At 39.4% G+C, this 27,353-nt stretch overlaps 1 protein-coding gene across 1 annotated transcript in view; it reads left to right on the top strand.

Moving 5' to 3' along the window:
* Nucleotides 1-27,353, top strand: part of LOC143022547 (centrosomal protein of 290 kDa-like) — a 40,756-nt gene that overhangs the window by 7,681 nt on the left and 5,722 nt on the right. Inside the window, exons 6-23 of the mRNA XM_076180815.1 lie at nucleotides 330-465; nucleotides 581-717; nucleotides 1,298-1,417; nucleotides 3,700-3,812; nucleotides 4,489-4,621; nucleotides 5,912-6,102; nucleotides 7,145-7,289; nucleotides 8,317-8,410; nucleotides 10,914-11,055; nucleotides 12,246-12,480; nucleotides 15,836-15,943; nucleotides 16,155-16,313; nucleotides 18,733-18,879; nucleotides 20,023-20,190; nucleotides 21,427-21,585; nucleotides 23,324-23,423; nucleotides 24,051-24,232; nucleotides 25,094-25,259. Of these exons, the coding sequence (XP_076036930.1) occupies nucleotides 330-465; nucleotides 581-717; nucleotides 1,298-1,417; nucleotides 3,700-3,812; nucleotides 4,489-4,621; nucleotides 5,912-6,102; nucleotides 7,145-7,289; nucleotides 8,317-8,410; nucleotides 10,914-11,055; nucleotides 12,246-12,480; nucleotides 15,836-15,943; nucleotides 16,155-16,313; nucleotides 18,733-18,879; nucleotides 20,023-20,190; nucleotides 21,427-21,585; nucleotides 23,324-23,423; nucleotides 24,051-24,232; nucleotides 25,094-25,259 (2,635 nt within the window). The remainder of the gene's footprint in view (nucleotides 1-329; nucleotides 466-580; nucleotides 718-1,297; nucleotides 1,418-3,699; nucleotides 3,813-4,488; nucleotides 4,622-5,911; nucleotides 6,103-7,144; nucleotides 7,290-8,316; nucleotides 8,411-10,913; nucleotides 11,056-12,245; nucleotides 12,481-15,835; nucleotides 15,944-16,154; nucleotides 16,314-18,732; nucleotides 18,880-20,022; nucleotides 20,191-21,426; nucleotides 21,586-23,323; nucleotides 23,424-24,050; nucleotides 24,233-25,093; nucleotides 25,260-27,353) is intronic.

Below are 27,353 nucleotides of genomic sequence, written 5' to 3'. Positions count from 1 at the left end.
AGTCACCAATTTAATGAAGTGGTCTTGCTGTGGATATGCTGTGTCTTGCAACACTGCTTCTGACCCAGGGCAGTGGGCAAGATGTTGGGATTACCTGTCGTCCAAGAGGAGCCAAGATAAGAGAGAGGGAAGAGTGTGGATGGGAGTGGAGTATGTTGGGGATGGAATGGGTGGAAGTGGTTTTTATACCTTTGTTTTTGGCTACCTCCCTTGTAAGGGGGGAAAAAAGCTTTTAACATATGTATCTACATATGATTTAGTTGATGAAAACTGTGCTGTGTAAACAGCACCTATAGCAAGGTGGTTTATTTGTCCATTTTACTTATTAGGAAGTTACAGCTGAGAAGAAGAGGCTTCAATCAACAGTTGAGGAGTTAGAGACACATTTAGCAGCAGCAACAAAAGAAATCAACCAACTCACTGCAGACTACACCACTCAGAATGTAACAAAAAGCCACTTGCAAGGTAGTAATAATTGGAGTACTGAAATATATTTTGTGTCATATTGATAGTCTAATTTCATCTTGATTTTTATTGTATTGCATATAAATTTGCTACACTTGTAATCTATTGTTTGCAGAAAGCTTGAAGGTAGCAAGAGATGAAGTGAGTGGACTTCAGTGTCGCAATCAAGAACTGATGTGTGATAAAGTGTTGTTACAACAAAAATATGAAAATCTTAGTTCTGCTGTAGATGCAAGAATTGAGCAGCTGAAGGTATGGCCCTTGTTTTCATTTATATTTAGCTTAGATGGAACAGATTCCTCTACAAGGCTATTGTGTGGAGAATAGACATATAATTTTATTTTTTTCCTACATATGAAGCAGCCTTCCTGTGGATGTGCTGTGTCTTGCCACACTGCTTCTGACCCAGGGCAGTGGGTGAGATGCAGGGATGGCCTGTCATCCAGGAGGAGCCAAGATAAGAGGGAGGGAGGGGGATGGATGGGAGTGGAGTATGTGGGGATGGAATGGATGGGAGTGGATTTTATGTCTTGTGTTTTTTTGACTACCCTCCTTATAAAGGGGAAAAAGCCTTTGGTATATGTATGTACATATGTAGTACTGTATGTGGTTTTAGTCTGAGAGGTTTGTATTGAGGGTCAGTGTGATTGAGTTTATATATTTTGTGTTGAATTTTGCATAATCAAAGATTTTGTTCTGGCCAATTCCAGCTGGTATTATCCAGTATAGAGGAACCTCTAGTCCATAGAGGAATAATTGGTTAATATGTTTTAATACTTTCAACATTTTCAGATTTTTAAAACTAATATTTCTTCACTTTATTTTTGGGAAGATTGCTCTTAGTGGACGAGAGGAAGAGCTTAGGAAAGTCAGGGCTGAGGTGCACCAGAGATCAAGTGTCCCATTACAACCACCGGTGGTAGAACACACAGTAATTCTGGAGTTAGAGAAGGTAAATTTGCAAAGATGGATTGAGTTTTACTCCTGTGTGTATGTGTGTATTTACCTAATCGTAGTGTAAGGAAACGAGCAACACAGGTTTACTCCTGTCTCCTACTCTACAATTTATCATGCCTAGCCTCAAGTTCATGTGTGATTCTTACTTGGTCTATATCCTTAATTTCCTATTATCATATTTAGATTTGAATTCATGTATTGTTCCAGCTTGTGTATTTACCTAGTTGTAATGTATGGGCTTAGAGCAATGCTCATGGTGTCCTGTTTCTTTTTCTCCATTTGTCTATACTTCCTGACATCTTGTAAATATGTTTTTTTTTTACTACATTATCTTGTACTAGTAATCCTTTTCTGTCCACTTAAGAACATAAGAACAAAAGAATGAAGGAGACTATAAGAGACCATGAGGTCTACACTAGGCAATTCCATGTCCATTACCACCTGTCATCCCCTTCCATAAAGTTTTCTAACTCTAAACCTGTTTCTAGTTTAAATATCATTATCATGTCACCTTTCTCTCTTCATTCCTCCAAAGTGGGAAGAAGTCCCAGTTTCTTCATTTCTATTTTTCCTCATATATCTTGGCATTTAGACCAGATTGCTGCCATATGTATTTTCTATTATTCTTATATCTTTCTTTTATTGATTTTCTTCATCATGTAGTGAAATGCCACTCTTACATTTTTATACATGGATGGGGTGGTGCAAGAGGTAAATGAAAGGGTAGTGGGTTGGGGATTGGAGATGGTTAAAGAAAATGGAGAAAAGAGGGAGATGAGCCAGTTGTTGTTTGCTGATGACACTGTGCTTGTAGCAAGATCAAAGGAGGGATTGAGGAAGCTAGTGACAGAGTTTGGGAGGGTGTGTGAGGGAAGGAATTTGTAGATGGATATGGGTGGGGGGGTGATGAGATGTGCAAGGGGGGTTGGCAGTGGACTGGAGGTGAGTGTTGTGGGAGAGAGACTGGAGGAAATAGATAGTTTTAGATACTTAGGTGTGAATGTGGTGGGAGGGGGAGGTGTGGAGGTGGGGATGAAATCTAGATTGAGAAAAGCATTCTCCTCTTTCTCAGTGCCCCTTTTACCCCATCCATCCATCTCATCCTTGGTCACCCCCTCATATTCACTCCTTCCACCTTTGCCTTCCACACCTCTTTTATTAATCTTTCTTCACTCATTCTTTCCATGAGTTCAAACCATCCCAATACTCTTTCATCAACACTATCAACTCCATTTCCACCCCCACTCTCCTCCTCACCTTCTCGTTTCTCACTCTATTCAACCTAGTAACCCCTACCACATTTCTAAGGCATTTCATTTCAAACACATTTAAACTCTTCCTTTCTTCCTCTTTTAAGTTCCATGTTTCTGCCCCATACAGTGCTGCCTGCACAATCACCCCTTCATACAATCTCCTTTTAGCATCCACTCCCAAATGTCTATTTCTCATTACACTTTTTAATCCCCCAAGGCATTTACTTACTTCTCTCAATCTACATTCTACCTCCACTTCTACTCTTCCCTTTCTTGCCAAATTCGCCCCTAAGTATCTAAAACTATCCACTTCCTCCAGTCTCTCTCCCTTAATACTCACTTCCAATTTGCTGCCATCCTCTCCCCCTTGTACATCATCTTACTTTTACCCACATTTATCTTCAACTTCCTTCTTTTGCACACCTTCACAAACTCCATCACTAACTTCCTTAATCACTCCTCTGATCCTGCCACAAGTGCAGTGTTGTCAGGAAACAACAACTAGCTTATCTCCCACTTTTCTCCATTTTCATTAATCATCTCCAATCCCCAGCCCATTACCCTTGCATCCTCTTGCACTACCCCATCCATGTATAAATTGAACAGCCAAGGTGACATAACACATCCCTTGCAAAGTACAACCTTTACCTCAAACCACTCACTTTCTCCATTTCTAATTCTAACACAGGCTCTACTACTCTCATAAAAACTCTTGACTGCTCTTAACAGCTTTCCTCCTATTCCATATATCTGCAATACCTCCCACAGTGCCTTCCTGTCTACCCTGTCATAAGCCTTTTCCAAACCCATAAAGGCCCAAAAAACATCCTTACCTTTTCCTAAAGCTTTCTCACATATCTACCTTACCACAAAAATCTGATTCATGCATCCACTACCTGTCCTAAACCCACACTGTTCCTCACCAATTACTCCTTCTATTCCTCTCCTAATCCTCTCAATCAAAACCCTCCCATAAGCCTTCCCAACTACACTCAACAAACTGAGTCATCTATATGTTTTCCAGAAAGTTGAGGAGAGGAACAAAGAAGTGAATAGACTGCAGACTCAACTTGCAGAAGCTACACAAGAAATTAACTCATGTGCTCAACTCATCACTACTCTAAAAAGGAAAAGAAGGTAGAACTATGTGTGGATTTTTTTTATAATTTTTGTTACTAAGCGGGATTCAGTATGATAACCAATTTGTGATGGATAAGTTATATCATGGTACCAGTGCTGGAGGCCTGCACAAAATAGTTCTGTGGAATGGATATCAAAGAGGGTCATTTCCATCTCCAGAGACTACCAACACTCTCGCTTCCAAATTTGAGGCTTGGTGTGATAAATTGTAGAGTAGGAGATAGGGACCAATGAGTGTTATTCCTTTCCTGTGTAGTGCAGTTTGGTAAATACTCAAATGACAAAACAAATATTCCACGATAAACCCTCAAAACCTATATTAAACCAGGTTTTCTCAGACATCAATCCAACAGGGAAATCACACCCAAAACAAGTAAGAACCACACTTGCACAACTGGACAAAGGTTACCAACTTGTATGAAAAAAAAATACCAGCACAGAATTCATCTGGCAAAAGACTCCAACTCCCCCAGATGCAATTAATACATAGAAGACACAGAGCAACTCATTCTACACTGCCCCATTCTCACCTAATCCAGATAACAACATGAAATCTTTCTTGGAATGACTTGTGGGCTAAACAGGTGGTTATGACCAGTCACCTTATGACCACTGATCTCTTGCAAGATATATATATATATAGAGCAGCATATTGATTAATTAAATTTTTCAGCCTCACAGAAGATGATAATACATCAACATTATATGAGCTCCGTCAAGAATTGCATGAAGCAAAACTGCACAATGAGCACTTGAGGAAACAACTGGTTTCAGCAGAAGAGGATGCACAGGCCCATGCTCATGATGCAAGTATACATTCACACTCTTACTCATATGAGGAGAGACTAAAAGCACTGTGTCTACCAACTTTGAAAGTACTCATATATTCAGGTCAATAAAAGGGATAGACTACATTGACAGAAGAGATCTCTTGATTTGGGATAGGAAGACTTTACGAAGCCATGAGAACAAATTAAGGAAGATTATGCATTTAAAGGATGTGAGGAAATGTAGTTTTCTATATAGATGTATAAATACTTGGAAAGAGGTATATCTGAGGTTGGAACCATAGTTGAATTTGAAGCTATGTATCCAAATACTAAAGGCCTCTTCCCCATTATAAGGGAGGGAACTAGGTAAGGCATGCACCCACCCTCATCCATTCCACTGTTCTCCACCACCCATTTGTTTCCCTCACATCTTAGCTCCTTGTGGATGAGGAGTCATTCATGTCTCTTGCCCATTGCCTGGGTGGGAAGCAATGAAACAAGACACAGCACATCCACAATAGCTGCTTCATTTCAGGTTACATCAAATTATCATTCATACACAACAATTCTCTATTCACTCTCCCTCTCCCTTCCCTGCTCAACAGACATTCCCCTCGTGCTCAAAGACCCTTTTACCCAATCCATCCATCTGGTGCTGGTGTGTGAGTGAAGCAACATGCTCCCTGGTGTTTGCCCCCAATTGATCATCTATCTCATTTTTGGTCTTCCCCTCAAGTTCACTCCATCCAGCTCTGCTTTCCATACTCATTTTGCTTATCTTTCCTCTCTTATTCTTTCCTTGTGCCCAAACCATCCCAATAATCTTTCATCACCCCTACTCACCAGATCCCTTCCTACCCCCACTCTCCTCCTCGCCTATTCATTTCTTGCTTGATCCATCCTTGTAACCCCCCCTTTCTTCTCAGACACTTCATCTGAAATGCATTTAAACTTCTCCTCTCTGCATCTCGTAAATTCCAAGTCTCCATCCCATAAAGTGTTGAAGGCACAATTACCCCTTTGTAGTTTCTCTTGGCATCCATGCTCAGATACCTTTTTCTCATAACACTTCATTTCCCAAAGTCATTCACTAACCCAGTCCTGAATATTTAAATTTTATTAACTCCTCATTGCTTGTATTCATGTTGATTTACTTATCACTGTGGTGAATCTTTACAACCAAACAAAACTTAAGATTTTTTATGGTGACTGTGAGTGCTAATAGTTTTATATGAACTTCCATACCTGTTTCAAGATACACAGATGTTCATCCATGAAAATTATTATCTACTTGTCTGTCACTTATATTGTTTATACTTGTTGCAGCTGTCAGTTGTCATTGGAGAGTTACAGTTGTTTATGGCAGGAGAGTTCTCATTGGCTGATGCTGTGAAGGAATTGAAGGAAACACGAGGACAAGTACGAATCCGAGACTCACAACTTGTACACCTGACAGCTCTTGTAAACAGTTTTCAAATGAATATCAATGACATCTTAGATGAAAATGTTCAATTAAGGTATGGAAATGTAGTTTTACATATATCTTAAAATTCAGAATCTATGTATGACTAAGAAATTTTTTCACTATAAGCATTTGGAGATGGCAGATGCATGACCTAGTTCTAAGGTATCAAGAAAAGAACTAGTTGAAGTATTAACAGTTAAAAGAGTAATATGAGGCCCCCATCTAGGACAAGTAATATAAAGTAGTATAATTAGAAATAGTGTATGAAATGAAAAGAGTGGAAAATGATACAGCAGTTATTGATCATTTGGAAGGTAAGTGTAATGCAGGGAATAGCTGTCATTGTCATCCAGGAGGAGCCAAGATGGTAGGGTGGGAGTGGTGGTGAATGGGAGTGGAATGGATGGGAATGAAATGGGTGGGAGTGGAATTATGTATGGATGATGCTGTGATACATGGAAGAGAGTGGGTGGAGGAGCATGTATGAATGATATTTTGATGCAGCCTGAAGGGATTTCTCCCATCTTCTCTTTTTCTGCATGAGGGGACAGAGAGGGGGTTCACTGATTAAATGAAGTGCCCTTGCAGTGGATGTGCTGTATCTTGGTACATTACTTCAGACCCAGGGCAGTGAGTGAGATGCAGGGATGACCCACCCAGCATCCAGGAGCCAAGAAAAGAGGGAGGGAGGGGTGATGAATGGGAGTTGAGTATGTGGGGATGAAATGGGTGGGAGTGGATTTATGCCTGTGATTTGACTATCTCTCTTGTAAAGGGGAAAAAGCCATTGGTATATGTATGTATGTATGTATATATGTAAGTAATAGCTATTTGCCATGATATGTTAACTGTAGTGTAGTATGCCAAAAGTTGATTATTATTTTTATAATTTTCATGAAACCATTCCTTAGGTGATAGCATTTAATCTCATTACTATATTGATACTTCTCCTCAAACAGAATGTTGAAATTTTTATTCTGGCTATACCAGGCAAATAAATTCAGCTAAATTGAAAACTTTGTATTGAAGAGTTAATCAAAGGAAAAGAAAATTTTATAGTATTTCTGTAATTGTGTAACTTATTGTTTTCAAAGGGAGCAATTAAAGCTTGAGCCAAGAGAAGACATTGATCTGCCAGGTGTAAATAAGACTCATTTGCACAGCAGCAAGCAAATTGTTGCCAAGCTGAAGGATCAGATTGCATCTCTGCAAAACGAAAAAGTTACTTTGAAAACAAAGGTAAGTGATGATAGACAGTGAGTGATATACCTAATTAATGTTTTCCCTCCAATAATGCACTCCACTGGTTTTCTTGAAAATAAGTGTACACTATTTCATATACTGAGATTCAGTCTACATTTATAGTCTGTATGTGATAAGTTGATGAAATCTGCAGGGAAAACAGTTTAATGGGTTTCCATGAAAATTGGGTTTCTTGGACCAACACAGAGACCAAGTGCTGGTTCCTTGGAGTGAACATGTGGGGGTGACCAAGAATGAGATGGATGGATGGGGTAAAAGGGGGCTTTGGGAAAGAGGAGAATGTCTGTTGAGGAAGGAAGGGAGAAGACAGAAGATAGGGATGAGTGGAGAATGGATGTGTATGGATGGTGCTGTGATGCACAGAAGGGAGTGGGTGGGGGGTAGGGAGGATGAGGGAGTAAGTGTGAATGATATTTTGATGCAGCCCAAAGGGATTTCTCCCCGTCTTCTCTTTTTCTGCATGGGGGGATGGAAAGTGGGGTTGCTGATTAAATGAAACGGTCTTACTGTGGATATGTTGTGTCTTTCTGCATTGCTTCTGATCCAGGGCAGTGGACAAGATATAGGGATGACCCACCATCCAAGAGGATCCAAAATAAGTGGGAGGGAGGGGTGGTGAATGGGCATGGAGTATGTGGGGATGGAATGGGTGGGAGTGAATTTTATGCCTTTGTTTTTTGGCTAACTCCCTTGCAAGGGGGAAAAAGCTGTTGGTATATGTATGTATTTTCCCTTGGGTTACTCTGTTTTATGGGTGGGAGTGAGCTTAATTTTGAATTATTGATTGGTAGTAATATCCTTATATTTGGTTGTTTTCCCCTCTATTTCAGATATTTGTTTTTCCCAGTTTTCTCTTTTCTTGTTGTTTATCATGTATGTAAGAATATATGTATGAATTGAATATAGATTTTCAGTTAGATATTGTAGAATATGGATTTTTTTGTATGTAAATCATACAATGCTGTAGTAACATATAAAATAAACTGTTGAATTACTTATACAGGTTTATGACCTTACTCGTCAATTGAGTATTAATCAATCATCATTACAATTGACTACGATTGAGGCCCCAGGAATTCTCAGTACAACTGAAACAAGTAAGAAGATAAGCTAATACTTTTTTTTTTTGTGTGATATATAATACTAATATTTTGATGAAGAGAAATAGTATTAGTGTTAGATGTTATAAGCGAATGTGGATAAAAGTAAAGTGATGAAATATACACAAAATGATGATAAAGATGGAAGTTTTGAATGTGAGTGTGAATGATGAAAGGCTTGAGGAAGTAGAGGGTATTATGTACTGGTAACTTCTATATATTGAGTGACTGTGTATGAGTGATCACTAGAGATGACTATAGTGTAATTCATAGGCCTTGTCTGGACAGCGGGAGAACCTAGGTTTGATTCTTGGACAGTGCCAGCTTTTCAGTGACACTCCCTATCCAACATGGCAAAGTGAATAGTATCCCACAGCAGTGCACATTCCCAAACTGGTGAAGGTCCAGGGAAGGGAGATGTGCGAGTTGTCACTAGAGGTGACTGTGGTGTAATCAGTAATCACTCCTACTTGGTCAGTGGTAGGTCCTGGATTTGATTCCCAAACAGTACCAACTTTCCAATGATGCTCCCTATTCAAGGAGGTAAAGAGGAGAGATGTAAAATAGGGTAATAGTTTGACAATTTTTTTTAAAGGAATAAAAAGATGTTTTGGAAGAGTTGAGTTAGGTAGAGAGGAAAAGGAAAAGGTGCAGATGGACAGATGTTAATGGAAGTGAGGGCAGTAAAGAGAAGATGGGAACTATATTTTAGATAGTTGTTGAATGAGGAGGAGGGCAGGGATTGATTGATTGTGGCAGTAAGAAGAGCTAAGAAAATGACTGATGGGAGAGGAAAATGGAAGATATAGGGAAGGATGAGGCACAAGAAGCTTTGAAAATAATGAAAGCTGGTAAGGCACATGGGTTGGATGAGTGTCATTTGGATTGTCTGATAAAAGGAGGTACGGTTGTTGTGGATTGGCCAGTAAGGTTGTTTGATATGTGTCTAAGGGAGGGGAGGGTGCCACAGGACTGGAGGAGTGCCCATATAATTCCACTTTACAAAAGAAAAGGGGACAAATGTGAATGTAGTAGTTTTGGAGAGATCAGTTTGTTGAGTGTAGTTGGAAAAGCTTATTGGAGGATTTTAATTGAGTGGATTAGGAGAGGAACAAAGGGAATATTTGGTCAGGAGCAGTGTGAGTTTAGGTAAGATAGAGGGTATGTGGATCAAATTTTTGTGATAAGGTAGATATGTGAGTTTAGCAAAAGGTAAGTATGTACTTTGGGGCTTTATGGATTTGGAGAAGGTGTATAAACAGGGTAGACAGGAATGCAGCATGGGAAATATTGCAGATATATGGGATTGGGGGAAAGCTGTTAAAGGCAGTCACTAGTTTTTATGAGAGTGATAGGGCTTGTTTTATGATTGGAAATGGAGAAAGTAAATGGTTTGAGGTGAAGATGGGGCTGCATCAGGGATGTATCTTGTCACCATGGCTGCTTAGTGTGTACAGGGATGGGGTGGTATGGAAGGTAAATGCAAGGGTGATGGGCAGGCACTGGAGATGGTTAGAGATAGTAGAAGGTGAGCCATTTTTTGTTTGGTGATGACACTGCACTTCTGGTGGGGTTGGAGGAGGGACTAAGGCAGATGACAGAGTCTGGGAAGGTATGTGATGGGAGGAAGTTGAAGGTAAATGTGGGTAAAAGTAAGATGATGAGATGTACAAGTGGAGAAGGTGGCAGCAAGTTGGAAGGAAGTCTTAGAGGAGAGAAGCTGGAAGAAGTGGATATTTTTATGAGAATATTAAAGGTGTTGTGGAAGTGTTGTGTTTTGTTACAGTGGAAGGTGATAGGGATGACCCTTCATTCATAAGGAGCAAAGGTAGAAAGGACAACAAAGGGTTTTGGATGGGTGTGGAATGAGTGAAGTGTGATATATATATTGACTGGACCACCGCCTCCTCAATCTCCTTATAATGGGGAAAGGGACTTATGGTGTATGGAAGTTTATAGAGTATTTCCTTTTTATAATTTTATTTTTGGCATGCTTATTGTGGAGTAAATGAATCTTTTTAGGAAACTTCAAACACTATTCGCCATTTGCATTCAGCAGGTGATAACAATAGCAGTAAATAATAACAGTAATTCAGTTATCAGCAAGTTTGTTTTGTAGTCTGTCACTTACCAATTCAGTTAATGAGCATAGTTCTTCCACCCAATTAGCTTGTAAGTTTGGGACCCACATGAATATGTATGTACTTGTATTAACGAAATACAGAGATATTTAATGTTTACTTGACAGTTTTATGGTTTGCTGTACCACTGAAGGCATTTGTTTGAGGGAAAATTATTGTCTTATAACTAATCAAACTTTTCCTCAGTGATTCTTATCATCCATCATCACAGTTTCTTGTAAAACAATGGTTTATTGGCACCAATTACTTTCTATAGTTTGGGGTCACCTGTATATAATTGCAAACTCTTAAGATCTTGAAATGTACAAATCCTAAATTGGACATTCAGTACATTTTCCTTCGTCACATTGACTGATCAGGTGGAGGTATACAAGCCCTAGAAGAACAACTTCAGGAAGTAAGGACACTTGTGACCACTTTAGTAAATGAAAGAGAAGAGAATAAAAAAGAAAAATTGGACAAGGAAGTGTGCATGACTTCCCCAGATTGTAAAAGCCAAAGGTAAGTTGTTACTGTAAGCTCTTCATAACGAGTTTGGTTGAATTGAAATAACAACTATTGCCTTCTGCTGACAGGACACCTGCAGCTGCACAGTAGTCAGCAGTGGTTGTCAGTACCTCCCATAGATCTCCACAGGAAGAAAAATTCAATCTTCCTTCTGTCCTATATTAGTGTGGATCTCTTTCTGTGTCACCAGTTGGTAAGAGGAGGAAGGAAGCAGTCACTGGTTGTTAACCCTCCTTTTGTGAAAAATGAAGTAAAGATAATGAAAACTGATAGAGAGGGGTCTTAGGCTTGGTCCAGAGACCGAGTGCCACAGAACTGCTCCTCTAGGTGGAGGTGGAGGTGCTTATGAAATTTAGAGAGGCTATTCTCTTTGATGTCTTTCTTGTAGGACCATCATATAGATGCTTCCATTGTTGATTCCTTGGTTAAGTTATAAGGACCAGTGATTGTTACCTGCTTGTGGTGGTCCTGTAAGATGGACAGGAGAGATTTATCTCCTTGCTGACCATATTCAAAACCCATAAACCCCCTTACCTCCATTTAGAGGCAGCCCTAAGGAACTGACTCTTGGTCTCCAGACTTGGACCAATATTTCTTTATAAATTTCAACTTTTCAGATATAGAGAGCTGACATCTGATGACTTCTCCTCTCCTATTACTTCCAGTAGGTGACATAGGAACAGTCTCACACTAATACAAAATAGATAACAGTCCAAAGTTTCTTTCTAGAGAGATCTCTGGGATGGCTAGCACCATTACTAGCACCATGGGAATGTGGGTTTCCACTCTCTGGGTTTCCAGTCCCTGAAACTCAAGACAACAGTTATTATCATTAAGTTGTTGTTGTGTCTTGCTGTATTGCTTCTGACCCAGGGGGCAAGATGCAGGGAAGATGCATCATCCAGGAGGAGCCAAGAAAAGAAGGAGGGAGGGAGGGATGGGGAATGGGAGTGGAAGGAGTCGGGATGGAATGAGTGGGAGTAGAATTATGGCTTTTGACTTTGGCTACTTTCCTTATAAGGGGGGAAAAGCCCTTGGTATATGTATGGATGTAAGATATTATTAGTGACTGCTGATTAAAAGGGTGAAATCTTCCATAAAGAATTGAATAATGAATGAGACCTGTAATGATTTCATAGTCATTTTGTGTATTCATAGTATAGATTGTGTTGTGACTTACCCAGTTTACAGGGTGAAGAGGAAAGCCTAGAACATAATTTATCTAAAGTAGCCCAGGACTCATGCAGACAAACTGCCGACCAAGAACAACATGTACTTAAAGACCAGGATGAAGAGCAGACAGAGCCAAAGAAAACTGTCATAGACATTGATCAACAAATTGCAGCCTTGGGTGAACTTTCTCCTTCAGCAGAGGAAATTATTGCAAAATTACGGACTCAAGTTAATTTCCTAATGCAGGTACTTAATAGCATTTTCAGTTTCTTAGTACAAATGAGAATCTGTGATTATTGGGTGGAAATGTTACAGTTACTTAGAGTGAAATACTGCATGGGTCATTAGCCTAATAACTGAAGAAGTTTAGAAATTTTAGCCTTCTTTATCAAAAAGGCATTTCATTTGTATTCCCATCAACAGAGTATGCTGAACTTAGTAATATTGATTTCTGTAATTCTTTCTTATCCCCCTCCACTCCTTTCTGCTTAAACTATATATTTATCTAATTGTAGTAAACAGGAAATAATATTGTTGGCTCTAGTATCTTTTTCTTCAATTAACGTATCTTTCAATAAATGTATGATGAAACATACTAAATGTTTTTTTCACAAGATGTCCTTGTAAAATAAGGAAATGTCTTATGTGAGGGTGACTCTTATACCCCAGTAAATATGATACATACTGTATAAGCCCATTCATCATGGGTAATTTTGTAAAACTGCATTATGGGTAGTGATAACAATAGTCACACTGGAAAGTCACCATTATTTTTGTGTTTTTCTATAGAGGTGATGAGATGTACAAGGGGTGAAAGTGGCAGTAGACAGGAAGTGAGCATTAAGGGAGAGCGACTGGAGGAAGTGGATAGTTTTAGATGCTTGGGTGCAAATGTGGCAGGAAAAGGTGGAGTGAAGGTGGAGGTAGAATGTAGATTGAGAGAAGTGAGTAAATGCCTTGCTGGATTAAAAAGTGTAATGAGGAATAGACATTTGGGAATGGATGCTAAGAGGAGACTATATGAAGGAGTGATTGTGCCAACAGCACTGTATGGGGCAGAAACATGGAACATAAGAGAGGAAGAGAGAAGGAGTTTGAATGTGTTTGAGATGAGGTGTCTGAGAAGTATGATGGGGGTTACTAGGCTAGATAGAGTGAGAAATGAGGAGGTGAGGAGGAGAACAGGGGTGGAAAGGGAGTTGGGAGATAGGGTTGATGAAAGAGTATTAGGATGGTTTGGACACACGGAAAGAATAAGTGAAGAAAGACTAGTAAAAGAGGTATGGAAGGCAGATGTGGAGGGAGTGAACATGAGGGGACGTCCTAGGATGAGGTGGATGGATGGGGTGAAGGGGGCTTTGGGGAAGAGGGGAATGTCTGTTGAGGAAGGACGGGAGAGGACAGAAGACAGGGGTGAATGGAGAATGGTTGTAATTGGATGATGTTGTGATGCATGAGGTGGAATGGGTGGGTGGATTGGGGGTGAGGTAGTATGTGTGAGCAAAATTTGATGCAGCCTGAAGGGATTTCTCCCCATCTTCTCCTTTTATGCATGGGGGGACGGAGAGGGGGGGTCGCTCATTTAATGAAGCGGCCTTGCTGTAGATGTACTGTGTCTTGCGACACTGCCTCTGACCCAGGGCCGTGGACAAGGTGCAGGGATGACCCGTCATCCAGGAGGTGCCAAGATAAGAGGGAGGCTGGAGGGGTGTGGAGTGTATTCAGGGATGGAATGGGTGGGAATGATTTTATGCCTTTTCCTTTTTGGCTACCTCCCTTGTAAAGGGGAAAAAGCCTTGGTATATGTATGTATGTATGTCTATAGAGGATACATTTAATAGGTTAGAATTTTAACTTAAAAGATAGTATGCACATAGGTCTTAAATATCAAGCTGTCTACACTATATAGATTACCACACAATATAATTAAGGAATTATATACAGATATACTGCTGAGATTTATAGATAAAACAAGTTGTGATCAGTTGATCTTTACACTTATTATTTTATTATTTATCAAGGGGAAAGTATGGTAGCAAATTGGAAGTGAGTATTAAGGGAGAATGACTGAAGAAATTGGATAGCTTTAAATGCTTGGGGGTGAATGTGACAGGAAAGAGAGAAGTGGAGGTGAAGATAAAATGTAGATTGAGAGAAGCTAGTAAATGCCTTGGGGGATTAAAAAGTGTAATGGGAAATAGACATTTGGGATGTATGAAGGAGTGATTGTGTTGACAGCATTGTATGGGGCATAAACATGGAGCATAAGAGAGGAAGAGTTTAAATGTGTTTGATATGAAATGCCTGAGAAGTATGGTAGGAATTACTAGGCTGGATAGAGTGAGAAATGAGGAGGTGAGGAGGAGAGTGGTGGTGAAAAGGGAGTTGAGAGAGTATTGGGATGGTTTGGACACATGGTAAGAATGAGTGAATAAAGATTAGTAAAAGTGCTGTGGAAGGCAGAAGTGGAATGAGTGAACATAAGGGGGTAAAAGGGGCATTGAGAAAGAGGGGGATGTCTGTTGAGGAAGGATAGGAAAAGACAAAAGATAGGGGTGAGTGGAGAATGGATGTGTATGGATGATGCTATGATGCATGGAAGGGAGTGGGTAGGGGATGGGGGGGTGAGGGAGTATGTGTGAATGATATTTTGACACAGCCCAAAGGGATTTCTCCCAGTCTTCTCTTTTTTTTGTACAAGGGGATGTGGATGTGCTATGTCTTGCTGCATTGCTCCAGATCCAGGGCAGTGGGTGAGATGAAGGGATGACCTGTCATCTAGGAGGAACCAAGAAAGAGGGATGGAGGGATGGTGAATGTAAGTGGACTGTATGGGGATGAAGTGGGTGGGAGTGGATTTATGCCTTTAACTTTAACTACCTCCTTTGTAAGGGGGGAAAAGCCCTTGGTTGTATTCATATATTTATCACGTCTTGTGGTGATCTGATCATTAAACCAAGCTTTACACTTAACTTCATGTTTGTCCAGATTAAAAGTCATATTTTTGTAACAGGAGAACTTTGATTTACAGTGTTTACACTCAGCCCTATAGTTTCTGCTTTATCTTGAGGCACATTAAAATGGCTCCCAATTTGTGTTACCATGTTTACTCCTGTTATTCAGTTGCTATTGTGAGTGATGTCTAAGGTGGAGGGTGGAGACTGGACCAAATACTGAAAGAAATGAGCACATTCACACTTGTTGGGTGATGTTGTACTGTATTGGTCTTGTCTTCATACTTCCACAGTATCCTGATTAATATTATTATGACACATTTGGATTGCTATATAATAGATATCTTCTTGATAATTCCCTTATAAACCCCAGTAGAATATATAACTTTTTATTCAATACAGTGCACATAACTAATTATACTTGATATAATTAATTAAGTTAAATTAAGGGAAGGTTGGTGAATGGGAATGGACTATGTGGGGATGAAATGGGTGGGAGTGGATTTATGCCTTTGATTTGGGCTACCTCTCTTGCAGGGGGGAAAGAGCCCTTAGTATATATATGTATGTATGTATATATGATTAATTAAATTTTGGTGAATTCTAATTCTTCATAATAAATGATAAGTATAAATATTTCTTTTCAGAAATGTAACAAGAAAGAGTGTGAACTAAGGGAAAAGGAAGAAACCTCTCATTTATATGTTAAGCAGTTTAATGACTTACACAGTCAGGTATCTAGTGTCACCCATGAGGTAAGAAATTATTTAATAGTACATTGACTTGACTACCTCCCTTATAAGGGGAAAGAAACCCTTGGTATATAGATAAATAGATAGATAGACATTGAAAAAATATGAAAAATAAGCTTTTACATACAAATCAGTGTAATATAATCTGCATATCTATTTTGTATGTGCTTGTAAGTCTTCCTGTGGAATGCACCAATACTGCTCAAAATTACAGTTTACTGCTGACCGGGAGAGTTGGCTCAAAGAGAAATCTGAAATGGAAAAGGAGATTACAGATAATCAAGCTGAGGTCCATGCAAGAAAGACACAGGTACAAGAGTTAGAAGGAGTGGTAGATTCCATCACCTCAGGAAAAGAAGGTGTAGATGGCCAGGTAAACTTGAACAGTATTGTATTTGCTATGCACAAGGTTCAGGGGAATAAAAATGCCTTGAATAATGAAAAAGTGTGAATGTTTGTTTGGGCTCCCCCCACATGCACAGTTCTCACAAGACAGGCCATTGAATTTATATTTACTTGAGTAATTAGATCCAGCAGTCCATCTAGGGATGGATGCAGAGAAGATTATACGAAAGGGTGATTGTGCCTATGATAATGTATAGGGTGTATACTTGGAATTTAAGAGAAGTAGAAAGATCTTTAAATGTATTTACCTAGTTGTATTATACAGGAAGGGGAGCTATGCTCATAGTGACCCGTTTTTGTATCTCGCAAGATCAAGTTTGTTCTTAAATTGTTGTATTGTGTTTGCACACACTATTTCTTCATCCAATTTGTTCCATATATCTATCACTCTGTGTGGGAAGCTGTTCTCTTTCAGGTCTCTCCTGTAGTTATACTTTTTGAGTTTCATTGCATGTCCTCTTGTTTTTCCTCTGTCCCGCTTTAATAAGTGCTCTCTATCAAGGCATTTTTTCTTTTCATAATTCTGTAGATGGTTTGTGATGAAGTGTCTAAGAATTACTGTGGGGGTTACAAGGTTTGATGGAGTGAGAAATAAGGAGGTGAGGAGGAGAGGGGGTTAGAAAGGGAGCTGGCAGATAGGTGCTGATGAAAGATTATTGGGATGGTTTTGGTACATGGAAAGAATTAGTGAAAAAAATGAGCAAAAATAATGTGGAAAGCAGATGTGGATGGAATGAGCTCGAGGGAATGACCTAAAATGAGATAGGTGGATGGGGTGAGAAGGGCACTGAGCAAGAGGAGAACATCTGTTAAGCAGGGAAGGGAGATTGGATGCATATAGATGATATTTTGATGCAGCCTGAAGGGACTTTTACCTATATTTATTTTCTGCATGAGGGGACAAGGAGAGAGTTGCAATGTAAGTGAAATGGCCCTCTTGTAGATGTACTGTGTCTTGCTGCAATGGTTCTGACCCAGGCAGTAGGCAGAAGACCAGGATCTTCATTCATGAGGAGCTAAGATGAGAAGGAAATAAAGGTGGTGGGTGGACATAGAATGGATATTTACCTAATTGTACCTAATTGTATCATACAGGAAAAGAGCAATGCTCATTGAGTCCTATCTTCTACTCTCCAATTTATCATACCTTGTCTCAAATTAATGTATAATTCCAACTTAATCTATATCCTTGATTTCCAATTATTATATTTAGATTTAAAATTGTGTATTTTTCAAGCTTGTGTTAGAATCAGAAATGGAGAGAGTGAGTGGTTTAAGGTAAAGGTGGGACTTCACCAAGGATGTGATATGTTGCCCTGGCTGTTCAATTTATACATGGATGGGGTGTTGTGAGAGGTAAATGCAAGGGTAATGGGTCAAGGACTGGAGATGGTTAAAGGAAATGGAGAAAAGTGGGAGATAAGCCAGTTGCTGTTTACTGGCGACACTGTGCATGTGGCAGGATCAGAGGAAGGATTGGGGAAGTTAGTGACAGTGTTTGGAAAGGTGTGTGAAAGAAGGAAGTTGAAGATAAATGTGGGTAAAAGTAAGGTGATGAGATGTACAATGGCAGTAGACTGGAAGTGAGTATTAAGGGAGAGAGACTGGAGGAAATGGATAGTTTTAGATACTTGGGTGTGAATGTGGCAGGAAAGGGAGGATTGGAGGTGGAGATAGAATGTAGATTGAGAGAAGCAAGTAAATGCCTTGGGGATTAAAAAGTGTAATGAGAAGTAATAAGCATGCAGTGAGTACTGAAACTATTGGTTGTTTTAAGAAACAGTTAGACAACTTTATGGATGGGGATGTCAGGTGGTAATGGACATGGAACTGCCTAGTATAGGCCTTATGGTCTCTTGCAGTCTCCTTTATTCTTATGTTCTTATGTCTCTCCCACAATCCTGCTTATATGTCTGTCAGGTTACAGGTTGTCTTTTATCAACACTCCCAAATCTTTCTTCTGTTTTGTTTTTGTAATGGGTTCACTTCCCAAGGAATAGTATAAGGATGGTCTATTGCTACTGTTTTGCATTTTCAGTACTTTGCATTTTTTTTTTTTTTTTTTTTTAACTTCATTTCCCATTCTTGGTTCCATGCAAAAATAGTCTAGATCTTTTTGTAATAGTCTACAGTCCTCCTCATTTTTCACACTTTTCATTATGGGAATGAGTGAATGCCTTGGCTGGTTATCTCCCTTATAATGGGGAAGAAGCCATTAGGATATAGATAGATATATGATCATTGAGGAAAATGAAAATATGTGTCTGAGCTTAAGTAACTTTTTTCCAATAATTTGATCTAGTCAATCAACAAGTCAGTTTTACCTGGTAGTCCAAATGTGTAAAAATACTATAATTGCTTTTGTACTAACAGTATTGCTTCATCAGGTGATAAAACAGATGGCTGTTCATAAATATGAATTAGAAATTAGCAAGAGATTGAATACTATTCAGCAGCAACAACTGAATGATTTCAGTAATAGATTGCTGCAGAAGGAAGAAGATGCTGCACAAATTATTAAAAAGAATAAAGAAGTAAGTATTTTTCAGTTTGCCTCTGAAACTTACATGATAGTTGTGCTTGTTTATGCCTCTTAAAAACACTGTTGGGACCTATTGCATGTATCTGCATGTTGTGGTCTTGCAAGGTAGACAGCAAAGTTGCCAATTTTCAAAACCTATCAAGTGCTACACCTTCATCAGAAGGTGCAGCCCTGAGGGGCTGACACTTGGTCTCTAGACTGAACCTAAGATCTCTCTCCATCAGTTTCAACTGTATTTCTTACACCTTTTTACACATGGAGAGCTGACAACCAGCAACTGCTCCTCTCCTTATCACTTTTAGCTTGTGACATAGAAATAGTTCCACATCAGTACAACAAGGACAACAGCCCAAAGTTTCTTCCCAGAGAGATGTGTGGGAGGGCTCAAAGACCATTGCCAGTTTCTATAAGAGCATAAGAAAGAAGGAGACTGCAAAAGACCACAAGGTCTACACCAGGCAGTTCCATGCCCATTACCACCTATCATCCCCTTCTGTAAAGCTAACCTCTTAAAACAACTGATAATTTCAGCATTTACTATATGGTTACTAAGTCTATTCCATTTGTTGACCATTCTATTGGTAAAACAGTTCTTGCCTATTTCCCTTTTAAATATAAAATTGTCCAACATATATCCATTACTGCAAGTCCTGCCCTGTTATCTTGATATGATGACCTTGTCTGCATCACCCTTGTTGAAGTCCTAAATCCACTTGAATACCTTTATTAGATCACCCCACACTCTGGGTCTTTCTAGAGAGTATAAATCAAGGTGTCTAAGCCAGTCCTTGTAAAATAAATTTCTGAGCCCATATATCATTTTGGTCATTCTCCTCTGTACTGATTCTAGTTTATTGATATCCATTCTATAGGATGGAGACTAAAACTGTACTGCATAGTGAAGGATGGATTTGCCAGTTTTCCTCATTGTGAAACTCAATGCAACAATTATTATAATTATCATAAGAATGCTGCTCAGACTTTAATTTATACCATATTTAAATTGTCATTTCTGTTTAATTTTCAGTACAATATGATTGCTGTTATTTGTCATTTTTATGGCAAACTTTTCTTCATTTCAGTACTACAATTATCTGATATTAGGATGTATAAAGAAAATATTTTCTATTTATAGAAGGAGAATAAGCATGAACAGGAACGTATCAGGATTGAGTATCGTCTTGGGCAACTGGACAGGGCTTTGAAGGACAGTATACCCATTAATGTTGCCAACCAGACCACTTCGCAGTTGGCAACCATGACTGCAAAATATAGAGCTGTTCTTCATGATCAGATGCAATTGGTAACTGTTACATATTATTGATTCCTTTTATTATTCATGGGATTCTTAGCATAGGAATTGACTGGTAGAGAAGGGACTTATTACCAGAATAAGAACTTTATACCAGATATAGGGTCTGTACCTGCACTTGTGCACCTGAATATTAGTATCTTACTTGCACCTTTGCACTGAAAAAGACCAGATGTCTGAATGATGTGAAGATATACAGTTTCCTATACAGATATGTAAACTCCTGGAATAACTTAAATGATGATATAGCTCAAGGTAGAGTCATACATAAATTCATAATTGGATATGATAAAAGGAGAATAAAAGACCCCTATTAGCAAGGATCCTTTCCTGTATACTAAACTTAAGTAAATACATACATGCATATACCAATGGCTTTTTCCCCTTACAAGGGAGGTAGCAAAAAAAACAAAGGCATTAAATCCACTCCCACCCATTCCATCCCCACATACTCCATTCCCATTCACCCCCCTCCCTCCCTCGTATTTTGGCTCCTGGATGACGGGTTATCCCAGCATCTCGCCCACTACTGTAGGTCAGAAGCAATGTAGCAAAACACAGCAAATATAGACATCCTCTCTTCACACCTGACACCCTCCCAACTACATTCCCAAATTCAAATTCACCCCTCCCTTTCAACTTAGTTTCACTCGGTGCCAACATATCCATCTTTCTTCTCACAAACATACTGCCTATATCTTCCCTTTTACTCTCATCTGTATTGCATACACATAAAGAGATCCAAACCTTAGGGTTCTGGTTGGAAAATCCCTCCCAGACTCTTGTATACCTTTGCTTTTTTTAGGAATGTCCCCTTTGGGGCTACAGAGAGTAGGATGCCAAGTCCTATCCCTGTCCTTTTTTTTTTTGTCACCTTTTACAACTCAATCGGGATCACTTGGTGGCAATATTCTTTCTCCCATACTACAGGGTTTGGCAAAGAAGGAAATGAATATTCAGAGAAGTGGTACAGGACAGTATTAAGAGTGGGGGACACCATAATGGAGGGACAGTTGCAGAATAATAAAATAGCATCTATCCTATATGAATAGAGACTTCCTCTGTCACAGACAAAATAATGTGTGGCTCTGGTCTGTAAGGGCACCCAATATAGACTCTAAAGTATCAGCTGCATGCTACTGAGCAATTTTAACTTCACAATAATATTCAGCCAATACCCCAGATGGGGGTTTATATATATTTATGTATATTTATGTTTTTTTTCAGAGGCAAGTACATAATGTGCAGAGTCAGCTGGAGGCCCAGGTTAGACAGCTAGAAAAGGACAACCAACAGTTGTGCCAACTTCTAGAGAGTGCCAGGGACAAAGTATATTCCCTTACTGCTTCACTTAGGGTAACTGGAAATGAAATTTCTTCTGTTCAGGTAAGTAAGAACTCTCTGAACACATGGATTTTAGCAAATTTTTAAGTAAGACTAAATGCAAAATTTACTTTGTTGTGGGCATATCTGTATTGTATGAAATTTAAACAGATTATAAAAATAGAATGAATCTACCTGAGAAATTAGTTTACTTTTACTGTCATAAGCTTAGTATAAAGCCATGAAATGCTAATATTGTCATTCAATCAATCATTGCTGAGAATTTCACTAAGTGGAAAATCAACCCCTCAACAGTGGCTGGATATGGTTCTGAAAACCTCCCACAGATCTTTCCATGAAAAAAAAATTGGAGTGTTGTCTATGTTGTATCAGTGTGGTACTGTCTCTATGTCATTGGCAAGTGACAGGGAGAGGAAAGCAATAGCTAGTTGTCAGGTTTCCATGTGTGAAAAAGTGCAAGAAATACAACTGAAGTTAATAGAGAGAGATCTTGGGCACAGTCCAGAGACCAAGTGTCAACCCCTCAGGGCTGCACTTCCTGATGGAGGTGAGGGGGTTGATGGGGTTTGAAAAGGGCAGCTTTGCTGTCCATCTTACAGAACCACCATATGAAGGTACCCATCATTGGTTCTTGCTATTGTTGTTTTGTAGTTTACTGTATTTTTAAACACAGAGTAAGAAACAAGGAAGTGAGTAGGAGAGTGGGGGTGGAAAAGGAGTTGGGAGATGGGGTTGATGAAGGAGTATTGGGATGGTTTGGACACATGGAAAGAATGAGTGAAGAAAGATTAGTAAAAGATGTGTGGAAGGCAGAAATGGATGGAATGAACATGAGGGGGCAACTAAGAATGAGATGGATGGATGGGGTAAAAGGAGCATTGAGAAAGAAGGGGATGTTTGTTGTGGAAGGAAGGGAGGAGGCAGAAGATAGGGGTAAGTGGAGATTGGTTGTTTATGAATGATGCTGTGATGTATGGAAGGGAGTGGGTGGGGGATGGGGTGGTTAGGGAGTGGTTACGTGTAAATGATATTTTGATGCAGCCTGAAGGGATTTCTCTCCATCTTCTCTTTTTCTGCATGAGAGGGGCGGAGGGTCACCAATTAAATAAAGCAGCCTTGCTGTGGATGTGCTGTGTCTTGCTGCATTACTTGTGACATAGGGCATTGGGTGAGATGCAGGGATGACCTGTCATCCAGGAGGAGCCAAGAAAAGAGGGAGGGAGGTAGGGGTGGTGAATTGGAGTGGAGTGTGGAGGGATGCAATGGGTGGGAGTGGATTTATGCTTTTTGACTTTGGCTACTTCCCTTGTAAGGGGGGAAAAGCCCTTGGTATATGTATGTATGTGTTTTTAAAAAATGTTACCTCTAGTGTGTAAAGATGTATGGGTTAAATACAGTTGAATTAACAGTATTTACTGAGACAGTTGTGTGTTCCAAACAAATATTGATATATATTCATGTTATCATTATTGCACATGCCTATCTTTTTATGTTTTAAACAGTCAAGGAAGCACAACCTAATTAAACCTAGAGGTTTATAATGAGCATTATTTGTATCATGAGGGAATAATGCATGGAGTGGAGGTGCCAAGGTAAGAGGGAGGGAAGAGGGTGGAGGGGAGTGGAGTGTGATAGGGATAGAATGGGTGGGAGTGGTTTTTATGCCTTTTTTTTGCTACCTCCCTTATAAGGGGGAAAAAGCCCTTGGTATATATATGTAATTGCAGTTTAACTGATTTATATGAAGTTTAGTGAAAACCAAATTAAATTAAATTTACAGGTCAATCTGTTGTCAAAGCAGCTGGCAGCTGTTGAACTTCGAGAACTGCAAGAAAAGCAAAAGGCAGAACATGCCCAAGTCATGTATTTCAATATTAAAGGTATATAAACAAAAGTAGCATTAAGAAAAGGCTGCATAGTAGTAAATTGTTATAGGAAGAATGTAATTATTATTAAATATATTTGAATAGAAAGCATTACTTGAGCTTAGAATTAATACTGTTTTAATGAATTTACTTACCTAATTATATTTGTATTATATGGGTATTGACCCTGTACTGGGGTATCAACTGCATATTATCATGCAGTGGTGATTGCATGGTGGTATGCAACGAATGATTTATCACTGTTTTGGGGTACCCCTACAGACCAGAGCCACACCATTTTGTTTGTTAGAGTAAAATACGTACTCATAGAGGAATGATAGTAATTTTGTACTATTTATTGCCCCTCCTTCATGCTGTCCCTTTGAAACCGCCCTTACTACTTCTTTCTCTCTGTGGCCAGGACAGTTCTGTGTTGTTTTAGTGCTGGTTAGTGACCTAAATAATGTTGTGCTAGTGTGGTTTTTACTTCACTTGAAAGGGATTTGAAGTTCTGGCTTACAATGAACTTTTCAGCCCTGGGTGAGGCTCATGCTCAGCTGAATTAGCAGTGTGTGGTTATGTATTTTATGTATGTATAGGTAAATAAAAGCCTATATTTGTGGCTTCATTTTTCTCCAACAGAAGAAAATGAGGCTCTTAGAAAACGACTTGAGCAAGTGGAAAAACACTTGAATGATGTCATGTCCATGAATGCATCTCTTCAAGCTACAGAATTGGATCTTAGGGAAAAAGCCCATTCTGCTGTCACACAAACTGAACTGCAGCATGTCAAAAATGAGCTGGAAGCAGCACTAAAAGAAAAGGTAGATATGGAACCTACATGTTAAAGAATTATATGTAAATGGCAGTTGCTGACAAATCTATCAAAAGAAACATTTATTAATATGATATTTTGCATATTAGAGCTTTATCAAGTACATAGCTGGATTCTGTGCTTGGATTGTAACAAATCCTTCATTGGAGAAATAGCACACAACTTAAATATCTGGATTTGAGAATATTGGTATTATGTTAGGCATGATAATACCACCAACACTTGTGTTACACAGGAACAGTAGCAACTACCTGATAGACTGGGAAAAGGCAGAACTACTGCTACACAAGCCCAATAAAATCCAGAATTTTTTTTTAAAACAGCCATCATCCAAGGATCCAACACAAACAAAATAGAGGCATGTTCAACATTTTACCCCACCTGATTCCTTTGCTTTCAGTTACAAACAAAATCTTGAAAAGATATCCCTAATTGCCCTCCACACCTTATTTCCTCTCATGATTTTGTCCATCAACAGTGGACAAATGCACCTTCTCCTTATTTCTTCCACTTATGCATTTGTACATCAGCAGTGAACAAATGTCCTCCAGCACACATACAATTGCTCCCTATCCTCCTTAAACTTCCTTAGGCTCCAGTGACCTTCCCCCATTCCTCTTGGGTCCTCCTATCTATTTTCAAAGATATGTGTTATGTGAGGTTAAGTTCTTACAAGCAAAACATCATACTAATAAGGCTCCATCCTCACAAAGTGTTTCTTTTGATAAATAAATAATAAATATATTATTTCTTGATACAACTAACTTATTTAAAGTGTATGTATATAATCTTTGTCTTTGCATAGGGATATAATTTCAATTCTTAATTTCATTGAATATTAACACCACAGTCTGGTTTATGTGAGGAAGTTGAGAGACTGCATGGCATTGTGGAAGTGTCAACAACACAGCTACAGCAGATGGAACTACAGAAAACTACAGAACAAGCAGTAGTGAAGCAGCTGCAACAAGAAGCCAATGATTTAGCTTCCCTCAGTGATGAAAGAGCAAAGATTGGTAAGATATTATTCAAAATATAAACTTGTCCCCATCTGGGGTAATGGCTGCATGTTATTGTGAGGTTAAATTGGCTCAGTAGCATGCAGCTGGTACTTTAGGGTCTATATGGGGTGCCTCTACAGACCAGAGCCACACATCATTTTGGCTGTGATAGAGGAAATCTCTATAGAGAAATGATACTACTCTATTATACTGCAACTGTCCTTCCATTATGCTGTCCCCTGACTCTTAATACTATCCTGTACCACTTCTTTGAATATTCATTTTCTTTTTTGCTGAATCCTATGGTAGAGGAGAAAGAATAGTGCCACTGAGTGTTCCCATTTGAGTTGTAAAAGGCAACAAAAACAGGACAGTGATATGACAAGACATCCTACTCTTTGTAGCCCCAAAGGGGACATTCCTGAAAAAAAAAGCAAAGGCATAAGAGGGTCTAGGAGGAGTTTTCCACCCAGAACCCTAAGGTTTGGGTCTTTTAATGTGAGTGGGTGTGGTACAGATGAGAGTAAAAGGGAAGAAATATGCAGTATATTTGTGAGAAGAAAGATGGATGTCTTGGCACTGAGTGAAACTAAGTTGAAATGGAGCGATGAGTTTGAGTATGGAAGTGTAATTGGGAGGGTATCAGGAGTGAAGAGAGGATGAGGGAGAGAAGAGGTGGTTATACTAGTAAGTGAAGAGACAGGAAAGTGTGTGGTGGAGTAGGAGGTTTCTTCAAGATTAATGTGGATGAAAGTGAAACTAGGAAGGGAGATGTAGATTTAAATGAGTGCATATAGGGTGTAGGAAGGAATGTCAATGTAGTGATATTGGGAGATCGAACCAATAGATGAAGTGGTTGGGAAGTGTGGAGTTCCAGGAAAAAATCGTAGTGGAAAGTTGATGGCAGAGATAAGCCAGGAAAGAGAGTTGATGATACCAAACACAGAGTTTAGGAAGTCAAGTATAAGTACACATGGGAGAGGGTGGTAGATGGTAGGGAGGTAGATGGGGCTTTAATGGACTATTTAGTGGTAACCAGGAGAAGAGTTTTGGACATACATGGTCTAAGAGTAGAGAGTGGCAGAATATGAGATAAGTTTTTGGTGGAAGGTAAGCTGAGAGTGGAGGATAGATGGAGAAAGAAGAAAAGGACAGAAGGTAGGGAAGTGCTTAGAGTAAATTGCTTGAACGAGAATGAAAGGAGGAATACAAGAGAAGCTGAGAGAAGAGTGGGATGGAGTGAAGAATAGAGTAGAACCAGGAGTGGAGGAGGAATGGTGATGTTTGAAGGAGGGAGTCACAAGGTGTGCAAAGATGGTGTGTGGAACAAGGAGGATGGGAGGAAGTAGAAGGAAAGGTAGTGAATGATGGGATGATGAAGCAAAGAAGGTTGTAGAAGAGAAGAAATGAGCATTCACAGATTTGTTGCAAAATAGGATGAGAGAATCATATGAGAGCTACAAAGAAAAGAGAGAAGAAGTAAAGCATAAGATAAAGGAGAGCAGATGTAAAAGGGAGGGTGGGAGGGGTGTGGGAGTGGGAGGGGTGTGGAGTGTATTTAGGGATGAAATGGGTGGGAGTGTTTTTATGCCTTTCCCTTTCTGGCTACCTCCCTTGGAAGGGGGAAAAAGCCTTGGTATATGTATGTAGATGTAAAATGGAATATCTTCACTGTCATCTGTAACCGTGGTGGACATGCGTACTGGGCCAGAGTTAGCGATTCACTAGACCCACAGTACACCTGAAGGACGACCAAACACCCAGACTCACTCATGATTTGGGGGTGTTTCACTGCTCAGAGTGTTAGTGAACTCATAGTACTCCCCAAATAGTGAAGTTTGATGGACAAGGATATTAGTTCTATTCCACGGCTCAAGTCTGTTGTACAGGAATTTGTGTGAGAGTCTTCCTAAATGGCTGAGTGACATGGTGAAGCATAAGGGAGGCAGGACCAAGTATTAGAACCTCATCAAGTGTACAAATATATTTTTATGGTATGTGTTTGTGCTTTGGTAAGTGTGTTTGGTGTGGCTGGCATAATACCATGACAAGCACTTTGTGTATAAACTTGTTTGGTAATATCATCTTTATAGTTGAAGTTTTTTTTCT

The sequence above is a fragment of the Oratosquilla oratoria genome, unplaced genomic scaffold (genome assembly GCF_046742065.1).
Source record: "Oratosquilla oratoria isolate Oo_2021 unplaced genomic scaffold, ASM4674206v1 SCAFFOLD115, whole genome shotgun sequence".
NCBI classification, from domain to species: Eukaryota; Metazoa; Arthropoda; class Malacostraca; order Stomatopoda; family Squillidae; genus Oratosquilla; species Oratosquilla oratoria.
The sequence above is the reverse complement of the archived record's forward strand: the minus strand, read 5'-3'. Positions and strand labels throughout refer to the sequence as shown.